At 39.4% G+C, this 15,520-nt stretch overlaps 2 protein-coding genes across 2 annotated transcripts; one reads left to right on the top strand and one right to left on the bottom strand.

The window, feature by feature from the left end:
* Nucleotides 1–372: 372 nt before the first annotated feature.
* On the top strand, nucleotides 373–4,746 carry LOC127979235 (protein Bouncer). Its single transcript, XM_052584571.1, has 3 exons — nucleotides 373–798; nucleotides 2,442–2,564; nucleotides 3,789–4,746. Exons 1-3 carry the CDS (start codon nucleotides 744–746, stop codon nucleotides 4,001–4,003), a joined length of 393 nt encoding a protein of 130 aa, XP_052440531.1. The 5' UTR covers nucleotides 373–743; the 3' UTR covers nucleotides 4,004–4,746.
* On the bottom strand, nucleotides 4,630–10,023 carry clic1 (chloride intracellular channel 1). Its single transcript, XM_052584553.1, has 6 exons — nucleotides 9,714–10,023; nucleotides 7,580–7,689; nucleotides 7,286–7,411; nucleotides 7,086–7,192; nucleotides 6,296–6,477; nucleotides 4,630–6,222 (listed from the first exon to the last, which is right to left on the bottom strand). The coding sequence occupies exons 1-6, from the start codon at nucleotides 9,750–9,752 to the stop codon at nucleotides 6,061–6,063; spliced, it is 726 nt and encodes a 241-aa protein (XP_052440513.1). The 5' UTR covers nucleotides 9,753–10,023; the 3' UTR covers nucleotides 4,630–6,060.
* Between the last annotated feature and the right edge of the window lie 5,497 nt (nucleotides 10,024–15,520).

The following is a 15,520-nucleotide window of genomic DNA, read 5'->3' as shown; positions in this document are numbered from 1 at the left end:
TGCAGGACTCTGTTGGGAGTGAGCCGTCAGTCCAGTAGAGACCCTGAAATATCTCCATGCTCTGTCTGAGGTTTGCATTGCTGTGTGTGTGTGTGTGTGTGTGTGTGTGTGTGTGTGCCTTAATGCCATAATCAGTAGTAAACCGTTTATCGTGACTGTGTGTCACGCTTGTGTCACAAGGTTGCTGTCATTTGATTTCCCTGCTGCTCTGCATGCCTGTAATTTGGTACAAACAGGCTGTGCATTTGTTCTTTGTTGTGCTCAGAAACACACATATACACTCCTTCTTAAAATATAGTAGTGGCACCACCAGATCAGAACAATTACAAAAGAAGATGTCAGATGTTTTCTTACGGTCAGTTCACACTGCACTGACAGACGCAGACGTCTGCTGGGCTTTGTCTGATCTGCATTTGTTTTCATTGATTGATCATGTTCAGTCTGTGTTTGTGGGGACTTGGATCTGTGTCTGTCAGTGCAGTGTGTATTGGCCTATAACCGATGTCCTGACTTCAGTTTAGCTCTATTCACCAAATCTAATCAAACTCTCAGGGTGGAGTCCAAAGCCCTCCACAATCTATTCAGCTCTAGACAACAGCAAACTAAAAAATGTGGGAGTTTCATAGTCATTTAGATTCGGACTCCATTATACTCAGTATTACATGCCTGGGATTAGGAACGGGAATCTTCTCAATTTGATCTGGGAGACTCTTATGTCTTTTTGGTGATCAGAGGAGACCATCATGATGAAATCTAACGGATCCCTCCTCATCCTCATCGGCTGTCTGCCTTTAGCAGGTAAGTATTCATCTGAACATGGAGATTAGAATTCATTCAACCAAAGACACTTGTGTTTCGAATCATTTTTATGTCGCCTCACTGAAGACATGTGCTTGGTTGGAGCAGTGCTGAATGCCTCTTGCTTTAAGCTGGAGCTGTTCTCTGAGTATAAAAGCATCACTTCGATGTTTCTGCCATTCAAGGCCTAATGAAAGAGAGTACAGACTAAGATTTGCATATATTCCTAACTTCATCAATATCTTCTTAGTTGAATCATCCACAACTCTATCCCATAACAACTGCTAAAGATTGCATGTGGCTATTCAGATCTAGTGTCCTCTAGAATCTCCTCTGCTTTGACTCTCAACTCTGTGTCAGGAGAAACCTCTGAATTGAACTAAAAGAGCATGGGTGAGGAAGGGTGAACGGGATCAGTTGCATAAATTTAGAGCCTGATTTTCTAACAGCCTTTGCCAGTGCAAACCCTCTTCGCCGTAAAAAAAAATAAATAAAATACTGTCAGGATTTACTAAAGATGTGTAGTGAAAAATTTGCAATGCAAAGGCCATGTAGACATCTGTGTGGCTGACCTTATTGGATATGCATTTGTAGAAGTGGCCCATTCAGACGCCCTTTCAGAGAGTATTTACAGGAATCACACAACCTGATTATCTATGGTTGGCAGAAGTTAATTCACTGGTATTTGCTCCATTATTCACCAGCCCAAATCCTGCGTTAACCCACGGCTGTGATTGTTGATGCCAGAAGGAGGCTCCACAGAGGACAGAGACATGATTGAAGGGAGATAATGAATTTATTTGGAGTGCAAGAGGAAGACATTATCTGAACATATAATTACACAAATCTTATGCAAATGCTCTTTGTTTTGCATTGGTCTTTATGGAAATGATATCCGTGTTCTCAGTAAGTAACCCGCAGGACTTTCCACTCCCGTCAGCGCTTTTATCAGACTGTGTTCTCACGCTAATTTGCCTTTTTGTTTTGAGTAAATCAAGTCCTATAGTCTCTATGCTAAGATTTTCTTAAGAAGTAATGTTACCAACTCGCAGTTCACCAAGGGGTAGTGAGTCTTATTATTCAGATGACACAAGTGAAAGTTTTTAGGGAACCAACGTCAATTGACCAGTTTAAAGGGGTCATGAACTGAGAAAACAAAATTCCCTTCATCTTTTATAAGAGGTCAATGTACTATTAAAACATCCTTTTCATTTCAGAAGTCGCAAAAATGTCGCAAAACACAAGTGATCACTATGGCTTTATCTGTTAATCAGTTTGTTGATAGGAATATTTATGCATTTTTAGCCTAATTCACAGCAGCGTCCATCAGTGAAGGATGAAGGCTGTCAATCATACACTATTATCCAATCACAACACTTCAGAGTCTACAATCCTCCATGACTATTCAAACACAGCGTCTGATGAGGGTTAAAACAGGACAGATAATAGACTACTACTTCTTAATTGTGTTTTTTATGTAAAAATGTGATAATATTTTTAGTGGACATCAGAGAACAGTACACAAATAAAAACAGAGGCAGTTCACGACCCCTTTAAAGAAAAAACATTAGAGGACTAGTCTGCGTTTTATGGATCCGATGCTGATTCTGAAAGATTCACTGACTGTCGTCCCTCTCTTGCAGTGTTGTCCTTGACATGCTACACATGCATGTTTCCAGCCATCTCTCCTCTGGACTGTCTGAAGTTCCCCCAGGAGTGTCCCGTGGGCCAGAGATGTCTTGCCAGCACAGCTGTAGGAGTTAAAGGTCACCTGAACCGAACACTGCACTGTTCTGCTGACTGAAACAAAAACAGCACAAGAATGAATCGGCAGTCTGTGGGAATGTGGGATCCTGATTTGATTTTTTTTCCCACACCATCACACACACATGATACTTACATCTCGCGTGTGTGTGTGTGTGTGTGTGTTATGTAAGGTGTGGGAAAGTAGGAGTGGAGGTGTATTCTGAGTAGGAGTTAGAGGACTTGGACGTGGACTTGTTTCTAAGGCGAGTTCTGTCCTCGTGAGTGAGTAACAGGGTGTTCCCTAATAAAGCTGACTGGACCGGATTCTGCAAACCTGATGTAACACTGCGTCACAAGTTTAGTTTTGCAAGCAGGGTCTTTACTATCAACAAAGTTGAGTACATCTTGTCACTTTATTGCCAATTAAATAGATGATCAGAAAAATATGTGAAATGATAAGCGACAGGTGATTTATTTGTGGCAGGAAAACCTGTGGCTGCTGAAGGCACAATAACAGTCCAGCATGATGCATGTTGTAGCTTGTTCAAATAATCATACAGCAGTTTTTTTTCATGTCCTGTTGACATTTTCTTGATAATAACCGAGTCAAGTGATTTGCAAAACACCTGTAATCTGTGAACTTCTGGACGCTGTCTCTGTTTACACATACACTTTTCTTACCTAAATTCACAGATTTACACGATGCTCAGGGGACAAAGTAGATTAGTTGTAAAAAAATATTACCTGTGTGACATTTAACAGGCAAGCAACACTGAAGATGTTAATTTCAGCATCAAAACAAACGTGTACAAGATCTGAAATTAGGTCATAAGTATTGTAATAAAATGTACTTCAGAATTTATGTCAAATCCATTTATGAAGCAAATAACATTAAAAGGTAAATGTGTGGTGGTGGAAAGAGTTTAGTTCTGCTCTGGCTGTATAATCACAACATGAGTCTGAATATTCGCTCGGTGAAGTCAGACGGTAGTTTACTCTGATTTCACTCGAGAAGCATTTGGAAACTACATCACGAGTAGTTCTCACTTGCATGTGGCATTCAGCTTCATGTCTGCTCTAATATTTCTGCAAGACCTCTTGCATTTTTTATTGATTTTTTTGGTAACTTTGTTGGTGCAAAACCAGATCATCAGTGATGTTAATACTATCATGTGCTAACTGTTGTGAATGGCACACTGTGATCCTCGTCCCTTGACTGAGATATGATGTTTGTGTGTGTCCAGGGTCAGTGTCCATTGTCCTGTACGAGCGGAGCTGTGCCCTGCCCTCACAGTGTGACCAGAGCGGAGAGAAACAGGCCGCAGGAATAAAGTTCAACTACACCAATGAGTGCTGTGACACGGATCTCTGCAACACTGCTGCACCCATCAGCTCCCCCCGCTGGACCGGAGCAGTGCTGCGCCTCTGTGGTCTGGCTCTCCTGCTCCAGCTGGGATGAGCAGCTCTGGCTCTCACACGAGGTGCTACGACACCATCAGCAAAGGATGACGTTCAGAAACACCACCACATACCAACACCGTCGGTTTAAAACCAATGCATCCACTCAAATTTGACATGCACACAAGACTGAAACTGTAAGTCCCTCTACGCACTTTCTTGCAAACGCCTTGCTTGAAGGGAAGTGCCTGCAACCACACACACACACACACACACACACACACACACACACACACACACACACACACACACACACACACACACACACACACACACACACACACACACCCACTGAGTCAAGGCTCATGAGAATGAGTCATGCATGCTCAAAATACTGAAACTCTTCTTCTAAATATAAAACCCACACAACTGCTAAATCTAACAGTTTGCTTAATTTTTGCTGTAAATACTAATGACAGTAACTTTTTTTGTCATTTTTATTGATTCTAGAAACATTAATGCATATTTTTCATATGGACAGACTGTGTTCCAGAGGCTGTGGAGCACATAACTATATTTGAAACTTATTTTTCAAGTTTTTTTTTTTACTCTTTGAATTAATCTAACAATATATATTATATTAAACCTGATCTAAAAATGAAGGCTCAAGAAAAAATGTACTCAGCATTTATTTTTATTTGAACTTTATTATAAACTGTATTGCTGAATAACAATGTTAGAAATGCAGGAAGAAAGTGACTTTGTTGTAACATCCCTCTAATCAATAAAATCCTAACTAATCAATATCTGGCCTGATGTTGTGTTGTCCATCTGAGTGAGAGAGAGATCTGGAAAGGACCAGTGTTTCAGAGGAAGTGAGAACAGAAGTGCACGGGAGAGGACTGGGGATAAAGCATGATACTGCATAGAGAAATATTGTGTTAAGGTCATCTTAGAAACAGGCCGAATCAACTTAAAAAGGCAGCAGTTGTTGCTGTCACTGGTTTCCTATTTTTTCAGAAGACAATAAATGTGCATGTTTTTCATAACTCTCCCCAGACAATAAATACGAGTTTTCTCAATGTGGAAGTTTCAGTCATAATTAGAGATGGAAGAATATTCTAGTGACTCAAATTTGAAATACATCGGATCATATAGCTACGAGATGAGACGACTGGGATTTTTACTTCTCACATATAAACCAGTATAAACCTTTACACAGGATTCATTTGGGCTACTTTTATGATTTCTTCATGATTTTGTAACGTCATATATGGAATGTAAAAGCAGCTTAAAACAGTTTCTGAAATGTTCGTGACCAAAGCAGCTGTGAGCAAAAAGCTGTCATTACAGAGCGGCAGAGCGAGAGGGAGGGACAGCAATGGGAGGAATGAGGCAACAACTTCCTGTCTGTAACGGCTAGCAATGCACTCGTCCAGAACCCACTGAAAAACACCCACTATTGGTAAGCTGAAACATTTGATGATTATTGTACTGTATGTGTTCAGCTGCTTCAAGGAAATATGAACTATAATGCTGCCTTCACACGCTATTGGAAATATGATCATGCGCACTTCTTAAGTTTGATTACGAGCTTGTTGTGTTCAGGTGCTTTGTTGTCAAGAATTGAGGATGCCATTGTTAATAACCACATTCACAACTAAAGCATTATGTAGACAAGTTAAGGTTGCTTTCAGACTGAAATGGACATAGTTTCCCACCGTATAGTTTTACTGCACCTAGATATTCTATTCTATTCTATTCTATTCTGGAATATTGGTGAAACGCATGCTATTTTCGCTGTGTATAAAAAATAGAATATGCTTTAAAGGATTATTAATATTTAGATAAGCTACTACTTTAATGACAAGGCAATGAAGCTGTTGCAGGTAAATCTACTAATAAAGCACACACAGCCCAAATCCTTCAGAATAATTGAATTCATGTGCTCTCTTTTTCTATGAAACTCATATTTGCCATAATTCAGAGAGCATGTGAAGGCAGCATGATTTAGACCAGGTTTAGTTGAAAAGTGAGACCTCATGAGGAACATACAAGTGAAACACTGGGACAATCTGGAAGGAGTGTGTGTGTGTGTGTGTGTGAGTGTGTGTTCTTCTATTTGAGCGCCTTCACGACGGAGGAGTAGGCCACGTGTATCTCCTCATCGCTGGGACAGGTGGAGGAGAACTCCTCTCGGGCATACGCCGCGTCCAGGTACCGCCACAGAGACGTCAGCGAGCGAGGGATGGAGAACCCTCGAAACTTCAGACACACCACCTGAGAGCCAGGAAAGAGAAGATCAGCCGCGTCCCTCGGCTCTTCTGCTAAAGCATCGCTCGGTCTGACTCACTTTGACGATGTGCAGCTTGGGCAGCAGGTTACAGTCGGCCAGAGTCAGCTCCTGACCGTCCAGGAAGGGCCGGGAGGAAGTGACATCATCATCAGCGCTGTTCTCATCGATCTCGTCCGGCAGAGGAGAGCTCAGGTAGTCATCCAGCTTCTTCAGGGCCTTCAGTAAACCCTTCTCCAGATCTGCGCGAGCAAACGGTTCACACAGCTTCGTTTAGTCAAGAACCCACAACATGACCTGACAGGCGCAATTTCCTGTGATGATGGATTTCCTGTTTGAGTAGGGGCTTGTCCTATTTTTAAAAAGCCTGTTAAACCATAATTTTCTATGCTGGTGGCCTGTTCACACCAACAAGGATCTGATATTCACAAAGATTTATCCGTTTAGACCAATGTGGACGAAAATGTGATGCAACACAATCAATCAGTTACAAAACTCATTCAAACTGTTTCTCTCTGTTGTTTCACTCACAATACACTTTATGTTTCTTTGACTCCATTTATATTCATGTGAATTGGCGAGAACAAATATGAACCGAGCTGTGAATCCACAACACTTGAAGACAAGTGACCGACACAGTATCAACATGTCATTCTGTCACATCTTAGCTGAATATAATAATGCATTGTTTGAGTAAAACCGAGTAGACTGAATGTTTGTATTATATGTTGAAATATGGATTTAAAAAGGAGACTGCAGGACCTATGAAACACAATCACATGTGTGTGGATTTAGGATTTTCAGACCTTAGACAGTCTTCTAACAAATCTAAAAGCATGCAAACACTCACTGTCGTTCATCTGCGGGTTTGAGTTCTTGATGTAGGCGGAGAACTTGGAGAACACGTCCAGACCTGCGGTGTTCGACTCAGGGTTGCGAGCTGCCAGCCGAGGGTATCTGTGGTGGATAGAGGGATGAAGAGGATATGGCAAACCAAGCGTGAAGACACAAACAACAGCAGATAGCACATGTGTGGATGAAGAGAGTTACTTTGGAGGGCAGAGGTTTTCCTCCAGGAACTCTTCGATCTTGTTGGTGTCCGTCTTCACCTCGGTGCCGTACAGCAGGAAAGGAGGCTGAGCGCCAGGAGCCAGATCTTTGAGAATGTCTGGCTTCCTGCTCACAACACAGAGAAAGAGGAGTAGCACATCACCTGTTTACAGACGCTACTCAGGACCACCGGTTTCTCTTTGGAATACAGTGTCAATACAATGTTGCACAGAACTGGAGTACAGGTTTACTTGAATGTGACTGCATTAGATGCATGAATGCACAGACCCCCACCTCTTCATGTCCACGGTGGTCACATTAAAGGTCACGCCCTTCAGCCACAGGACCATGAAGAGCCGCTGAGAGAACGGGCAGTTCCCAATGCTCTGACCATCACTTCCTGCCTACACACACAACAGAGGATCACTTTAAAACACATCACATGGGAAACACCTGTTTAAACACCTGAGGCAGTATATAAAGTATATTTAAAAAAGTCGGATTCCTTCATGAGGAAGGATAAGTTACCCAGAAACTGAAGTACTGACAAATAAACATAGAACTAAACATTTCATCTATACCACGCAAAATGTTATTTTAACAAAATAAGAGGGATGGTTTATAAGCTTGTTTCTTCACAGTGTTTATCATTATCTGCATGATCCATGTTTTGTGTGAGTTTCTTGTTTGTCTCGAGGCGTCCAGTGCTCCGGGTGCTGCACACTCTTTGGTTTTCCAGCATCTTCTGTTTATTCGAACCCTTCGCAGCTGTGACTGCAGTTTCTGAGATCCGTCTATACACACCGAGGACTGCTGAGGGGCTCCAACGCAAATACCACAAAATATGCAAAGATTCATGCTCAGATAGATCACATTATGCATTAGGAGCAGGGGTGTAAACTTCTGAAAATGATGAAGATGTGCACATTTTTCTGATGTTGTATAAAGTTCATGTTCTTTTTATTATTATTATGATTTAGGGGGTTTTCTAGCACCCATATTTTTTCTCCCCATCAGATCTATCAGACAGAACTGCTACGAATGAGACTGCACTCAGATCTACTGTCCACACAGTTTAAATGAGAGATATGGGGTGATATATATTGTGACCTGGAGGGTGTTCAGGTCAACCACAGCAGCTGTGCTCTTTAAAACACTGGATCTTAAAGCACTATAGAGGAACTGCCACATTTTAGTTATAAATGCTAAATAAAAACCTGCTCTTATCAAGCCACTTCATCGGGACTTATCATCTGAATAATGAGATTTAACAGATTATTTTGTAAAACAATTTTTAAATACATGGTAGCAACTTATAGTATACTTATGTTGAACACTGTTTTCTCTCAACAAAAACTGAAGAGCACATTAAGCTATATTGGGAAGTCAAAGAGTTTTATACAAATTACACAAATTTTGTGGTATTATTTTGCTATGGCCCCAAAACAGATTTAACGTTTTAAAACAAAGAAGTAAAGTGTAGTTGACTTTTTAAACCTAACGCAAGCTCTTGACGTTTCACCATCTTGCCGTGGTGGAAACAGCTTAGGCCCACACGAGATGTGATAGGAGATGTGCACCGCAGATCAGTTGTGATGTTGTGCTACTCTCTGACTCTTTATACATGTGACACGTCTGTCCTCACGAGAGTGAACTCTTCCAGAATCCAGAGCTATGAGGGGTCACCAAAGGCTTTGATATATAAATGATCTTTGCATTGAGCAGATCTCAAGCCAGTTGAACATCTTTATGGGAGATTATGGACTGAGTTAGACCGTGCTCTTCAGTATCATCATCAAACACAGAAGCAGACCTCGTGGAAGAACAGCACTGAAGCTGTGCCGGCGACACGTGGAGGTCATCGCCCGAAAGATGCTTTCAGTCAATCTGTGTTGTTGTGTAAAGTGCTATATAAATAAAGATGACTTGACGGAAATTTTATTATTACTAATAACATTCAAATGTATTTTGGAGTAAATATTATCTATTTTATATTTTTAGGGTGACAATTTTCCATCAGTCCAGGGATGCAAATTAGCCTTCTGGCACAATGTACTAGTATTATTAATGTGCATTGACCCTGTCAAATAAACCTGAAATAATAAAATAAACAACAACATCGTCAACAAAAATACTAATAAATAAATGAATGAATATATAAATCTGTTGAGTTTTTCATAGGTAGTTTAAAACTATATTTAGAAAGGAAAACCACTGTTAATATATTTTTCTTTTCTTTTTTTCATAAAACACATTGGTGATTTCATATCACTTTAAAAAAAAAGGTTATTAGGTTATACGCTCGCGATTTTGTCATGTTTAAGCCAATCAATACATGGACATGTTATTATGTGAGTAACGCATTGTTTATTAGACTGAGGTTAGTTCCCGGATGGACAGCAGCAGCAGCAGTGGTCCAGACACTCACCTTCACGAACAGCTCCACCTCAGGTCTGTCTTCACTCATGCTGGACTCACTCCGAGCTACAGCTTCACCGACGAGCGCCTTCTCTTCCTCCGAGCGCACTTCCGCTGGACCCTCAACACTCAAACTGTGTGCAGCTTTACCCCCTCGAGCTATGGATTTCGAATTTGGAGAAAGTCCAAACAAACGCCGCTAAGAAGTGTCTGAATATCCGAGTATCTTATAAACTGTATGAATGTCTGCTGTTCGCGTTAAGTATCGAAATCAATAACGCCTACTGCAAGATCAGCCTTACTTCCTCTCTCTCTCTCTCTCTCTCTCTCTCTCTCTCTCTCTCTCAGTTCCTGATTTGAACTTCCTCTAACTTGTAACCATATTATAACTGTTGTGTGATGCTACAGCGCTCAGCTTCTTTTGTTCCGTCTGCGCTATTTTTAACCCGCTACGTCAAACGTTTGCACACAAATTAGTGAGCTGATCAATAAGCATAAAGACACTCGTGTATTGGATATTTTATGAGAACTGCATTTTTTAATTAATTTTAAGTAGTTTAAAATAATTTAGTACATTTAACTTATTATTTTACTTTAACCTAATTGTAATGTCTATTTAGTTTTAATTTTAAGTAACTATTTCGATCAAATGGCATCCCGAGCTGGGACAGTAGGTCTGTCTGAGGTACTCCAGGACAGGTTTGAGAACCACTGCTTTAACTGTTTCTGGCTTAAAGGGACAGTATCACTTCAACAGCCAACGTCATTCTGACACCTAGTGGAAGAAAACTCAAACATGATCATTTCAAATGAGTACATTATCAATCTAACCCTAACCCTAATTAGGCAGTATTAGAATGATGAGTCAAATAATAATATAATATAAAAAAATAAAATACTATATAAATATATATATATATATATATATATATATATATATATATATATATATATATATATATATATATATATATATATATACTCCTGTTCTCCACTGCGCACTGGACAAGCAAAAGACACACATAGTGTTTGACATTTTTCACATCTGTGTGTAGTTTGGCATGTATGTGGTTAATTATTTTATGTTTGTGTGTAGAGTTACTACGCAAAGAAAAATAAATAAATAAATAATTATACATTTTTAGAAAAGTTTAAACAGTTTTCATAGTAAGTGTTTACTATTGCAATATGTGTGTGACATTTTGTATGTTTTGTGGTTTTGTGTGTACAGTTTGAGAAATGGAGTTTCAAAAACGGTGTCTAAGCATTTAAAAATAAAAAGAAAGAAATGTAAGATTGTCACGGTTTGATGTGATATAAGCTAAGCAGTTGTTAAGTTTAATCACCGCTGTTAGCGACATCAGATTCATCTCAAAGACAGAGAAAAGCTTCATCTTCTCTCCCTGACTGCAATTCTCTGTTCCTTTATTTTCCTGTTTTTCTCTCAATGTTTTCTTCTGTTTTTTCTCAAATGTATCCCCTCGAGTGGTTATGTTTCGTGTATCAAGACGGCTATCTCCTGGAAGAGTATATCCATGAATTCCTCTCCTGCTCTGAGCAGACTTCCCTTGAGCGGTGGAGCACTGTTTCTGGGGTGGTTTGGATGAGGATGCCACTGCCCACATAGCGAACGGACTTGGCTCACATGTGGCCTGAAGGTGGCACTGCTGGCCTCCTGTCGGCAATGGCATGTACCCTTTCAGCCCAAGGACCGCACGCCCGGCGGGGATCCAGCAAACAACACCAGGGCCGATAGCTGATGGGAGGAGTGTGGCCCAGGTCAGGCTAAGATCTGGCAGCATATCATGTGACCCATGATAAACAAGATAAATACTATATTGCATGATAATGGTTAAATGATCACATACATTTTAATGAAGTGTAGTATTGCTAAAATGTAGTCTTTGAAATGGCAAGTCAAAACAGAATGAAACATTTCATTTAAAAATTGAGCAAATCAGTCAAGTGCATTAAATTATAATTTTATTACATTTTATATTATTATTCTTGGTACAAATAATCTTAGAATCCTTACATGAAAACAAAGAGAGAGAGAGTAGTTATCATGTAATATTTATTTGGTTTACTATGGGACACACACTGATCTATAATAGAGAGTGGATCAGGATAGTATTTTCAGCATTTAACAACTTAAATCATGCCCAGCTCCTCACACTACTATTATATTCTGCCAGAGAGGACTGATACTGCAGTGCATCATCATTTGGACTAGTGTGGTACTGCTCTTTTCACATCTGTAATACATTCTTATGATTGAGTTACATGATGTGTCTATCTGTTACGTTTCTCTTACAGACTGTATACTTTATACACTCACTCTTTATTGGTTGATTTGTTCTTTATAAAAATAAATGGAAAACCCAATGCAATATCTTTTTTTATTGCACAGTTACATGATGTGTGCGTTTTAAGTCTGATTTTCTATTCAGTTTAATGTACTTTATTGGCATAGTTTGTGTCTACATTAAAGCATGTCACAAAATGAATTGCGATCATAGCAATATACATGGTAATAATATGAAATATTAACATTTCTCATCATGTCATGTATATATAAAGTGTATCCTGATCTCAGTTTATCCTTCGGTATGGTTTGTCAACCTCCTCTGCTACTAGGGTGACCAACCGTCCAGCGTTGGCGTTTGAAGCCCAATTCATGCGTCCCACAAATTGAGACTGTGTCACGCATAATCAAAGCTTGCTCAAAAAGAGTTGGTCGCTCTATATCCTCGAGTCCCAGGCAGCCAAACGAACATTACTTGAGAGTTCAGCCCGCTACTGTTGCCACACACACCCCTCAGTTGAACTGCTGACTAGGCTGTTGTCATGACAGCGCACGCACGTGCATACCAGACACACTGGGAAGGAACTTTAGATGCACGCTTTACGATTCGAAAAAATGGAGAAAGAGACTCTGAGGCACCGCCATCATCAATTAAAAAAGAGAAGGTGTGTCCTGTTTCAAACTGTTTGTTTTCTCTCATGCCCCTTCCTTTACTAACATGCAAGTTCACCATCCTTCCTCCTCATGAACCTCTGTGGAGTTGTGAGTTTAGACTTTTTTTTAACTGTTCCTGTGGTGTTGAGCAACTACAATTCATTTTAATCCTATAAGTTTATATTATAATTTATTTAAAGTGAATAAATTGTAATAAAAATAAATAAAATTAAATAGCTAAAGTAAATCATAAGTGGAAGTGCATCTGTCAATTCTGTCATGAGCATACATACATCAGCAGTTACACGTTTAGGGGAATAGGGCATTATTAATATACCATGTAAGGTGGTATGTGCTAGAAATGGGTAAACCACTATCAGTGAGTCTGCCCATGGGGTGGGGGCACCACCGCGCAAACAGTGTCCTAAATTGTCCCTCAGTAACATACCCCTTGTCCCCCCTTGGGCTTATTAGCAGGTGGTCACCGTATCTGCTACCTGTGTTTTCCTGGTTTCCCTGATGTTATTTAAGTCTCTTTATTGATGTTCTCCCCCGTTCCTTGCTTCATGCTAGGCCTATTCTTGAGAATGTGGGAACCAACACTTTTCTCCCACTAGCTGACAGGATGTAACCATAGAAAAAAAAGTGGGCTCTGTGACCATGGTGCTGGACGTGGTGCCTTTTTCTATAGATAGATGGATAGATAAACTATTTTTCTGTTCAAAGCAAGGCTGTGTTACATACATATTATATACATTCCTTTGTCTGATTTCCGAATAGCACTCTACTCTTACTATCTCCACCATCTGACAAGCTGTCATTTATTTGTGTGAAGACACAACACACCAAGCTTGTAAAAGGAAGGTGGGGTGTTTTAGGTGTGGTGAGAGCACTCAGACAGGGTGAAGTCATTAGTAGGAGTGGAAACTGTGAGTTAATACAGACGTGCATTCCCTGTCCCTGTGCATGTCTTTCTGTGTTTACCAGCAAACTGAGTTACAGCTAACAGGGATTTTCCTATTCTCTCTCTCATTCCACTTTTCCACCGACACAGTCCACTGACAGAGACGCCTCTGTTTGGGAAAGCCTGAATCTGTATCAGCTGTTTAGAGCTGAGATACTAGGATGAACTCGTAATGATAGAATACACTTCTCAGAGTACAGACGAGTCTATGTCACTATGAACATACCAGTACAGATAAAACCAAGTCACTACATAAAAGCAACATAGAAGCTTTTTTTTCTCTTAAGTATAATTTTAAGAAATGGCTTCTTCATAAGCAACATTATTGTGAACATTAATGTTGCTTTATCTATTTTGATAAGCTTCTTTTTATTTTTTATTTCTTTATTTATTTTTTATTGTCATTTTGTATAATCTGTTGTTTAATTGTATTTTATAGAGTTGTTTATATTTTTGGTTTTATTTCATTGTTACAGTTCTTTCTTTTCTCTTTTTGTAGGTTTTTATTTTTATTTTTTATTTTTAGGTTTTAATAACTTCTGGCAAAGATACTAGCAATGATAAGTAGCCTTCAGGCTAATTTGGGTACATCTACATTCAAGACTGCCGATTAATGTACATTTAATAAATAAATATTCATTTTATTTATTTAATAAATAAATAAAATGAAGATAAAAATGTCTCTCACTTATGCTCAGTTGGTTAAAGACTAGGACTCGACTCAGACCCAACACGAATGCTAGGACTGGAGACCATGCATATATCTGACTAAAGATAATATAATCATGTTGTCAAGTTTGCAGATGATACTGTGGTGATGGGACTCATTTCTCAGAATGATGAGTCAGCCTATAGATCAGAGGTGGAACAAATGGTGGCCTGGTGCAAGGACAACAACCTATGGATTAACGTGGAAAAGACTAAAGAAATTATTGTGGATTTTAGAAAAACAAATAGGAGGCACACCCCTCCCATTTGTATTGAGGGATCTGAGGTGAAAGTTGTCTCCAGCTACAAATATCTAGGAGTACATATCAACGATGACTTAAAGTGGAAATCCAACTGTAATAGTCTCGTAAAAAAGGCTCATCAAAGGCTGTATTTTCTGAGGAGGCTTAAAAAGGCTGGCTTGGGAACTACAGTTCTCACATCTTTTTATAGGTGTGTGGTGGAGAGCGTCCTAACATCTTGTATAACAGTGTGGTATGGAAACTGCTCTGTAACAGAGAGGAAGGCCCTACAGCGTGTGGTTAAGACGGCAGAGAAAGTCATCGGTTGTAGTCTCCCTGCAATTGGAGATATATACATCAACAGATGCAAGACTAGGGCTGCAAGTATCATGAAAGACTTCTTTCACCCTGCCAATAGACTATTTGACCCTCTTCCTTCAGGTAGGAGGCTGCGCAGCATCAGAGCTAGGACATCAAGGTTAAAAAACAGTTTCTATCCAGAAGCCGTGAGACTTTTTAATATTGATAACTACAGAATTGATGAACTGAACTTGCTGTCCTAAATTAGATTGCACTAACTTTATTACTATGCTGCTAATTTTTAAGGGTTTTTAGTGTGTGGAGAGACTGTACCCATATATTTATATGGGCTTGTATTATTTGTTATTTTATCTATTGTATTTATTGATGAGTGAGTAGTTAGTTATTTTTTGTGAATGGTTTTAACCGGGCCTCAGTGTCTAATTTCGTTCCAGCTCATGTACATGCTTTGGAATGACAATAAAATCCTTTACCTTTACCCTTACCTTTACCTTTTTATAAGTATAAATAATATAAGTATTGTTTGAATATTTAATTTTATAGATTAAACAAATGTCTGACTTATATTAAAGTTTATGATGAATTAAAAATGTATATAAAATATCTTCTCAAAAAGGCTGAAG

Source organism: Carassius gibelio, chromosome B19 (genome assembly GCF_023724105.1).
Source record: "Carassius gibelio isolate Cgi1373 ecotype wild population from Czech Republic chromosome B19, carGib1.2-hapl.c, whole genome shotgun sequence".
In the NCBI taxonomy this organism is placed as follows: domain Eukaryota; kingdom Metazoa; phylum Chordata; class Actinopteri; order Cypriniformes; family Cyprinidae; genus Carassius; species Carassius gibelio.
Note: the sequence above shows the minus strand (reverse complement) of the source record. Positions and strands in the feature narration are given on the sequence as shown.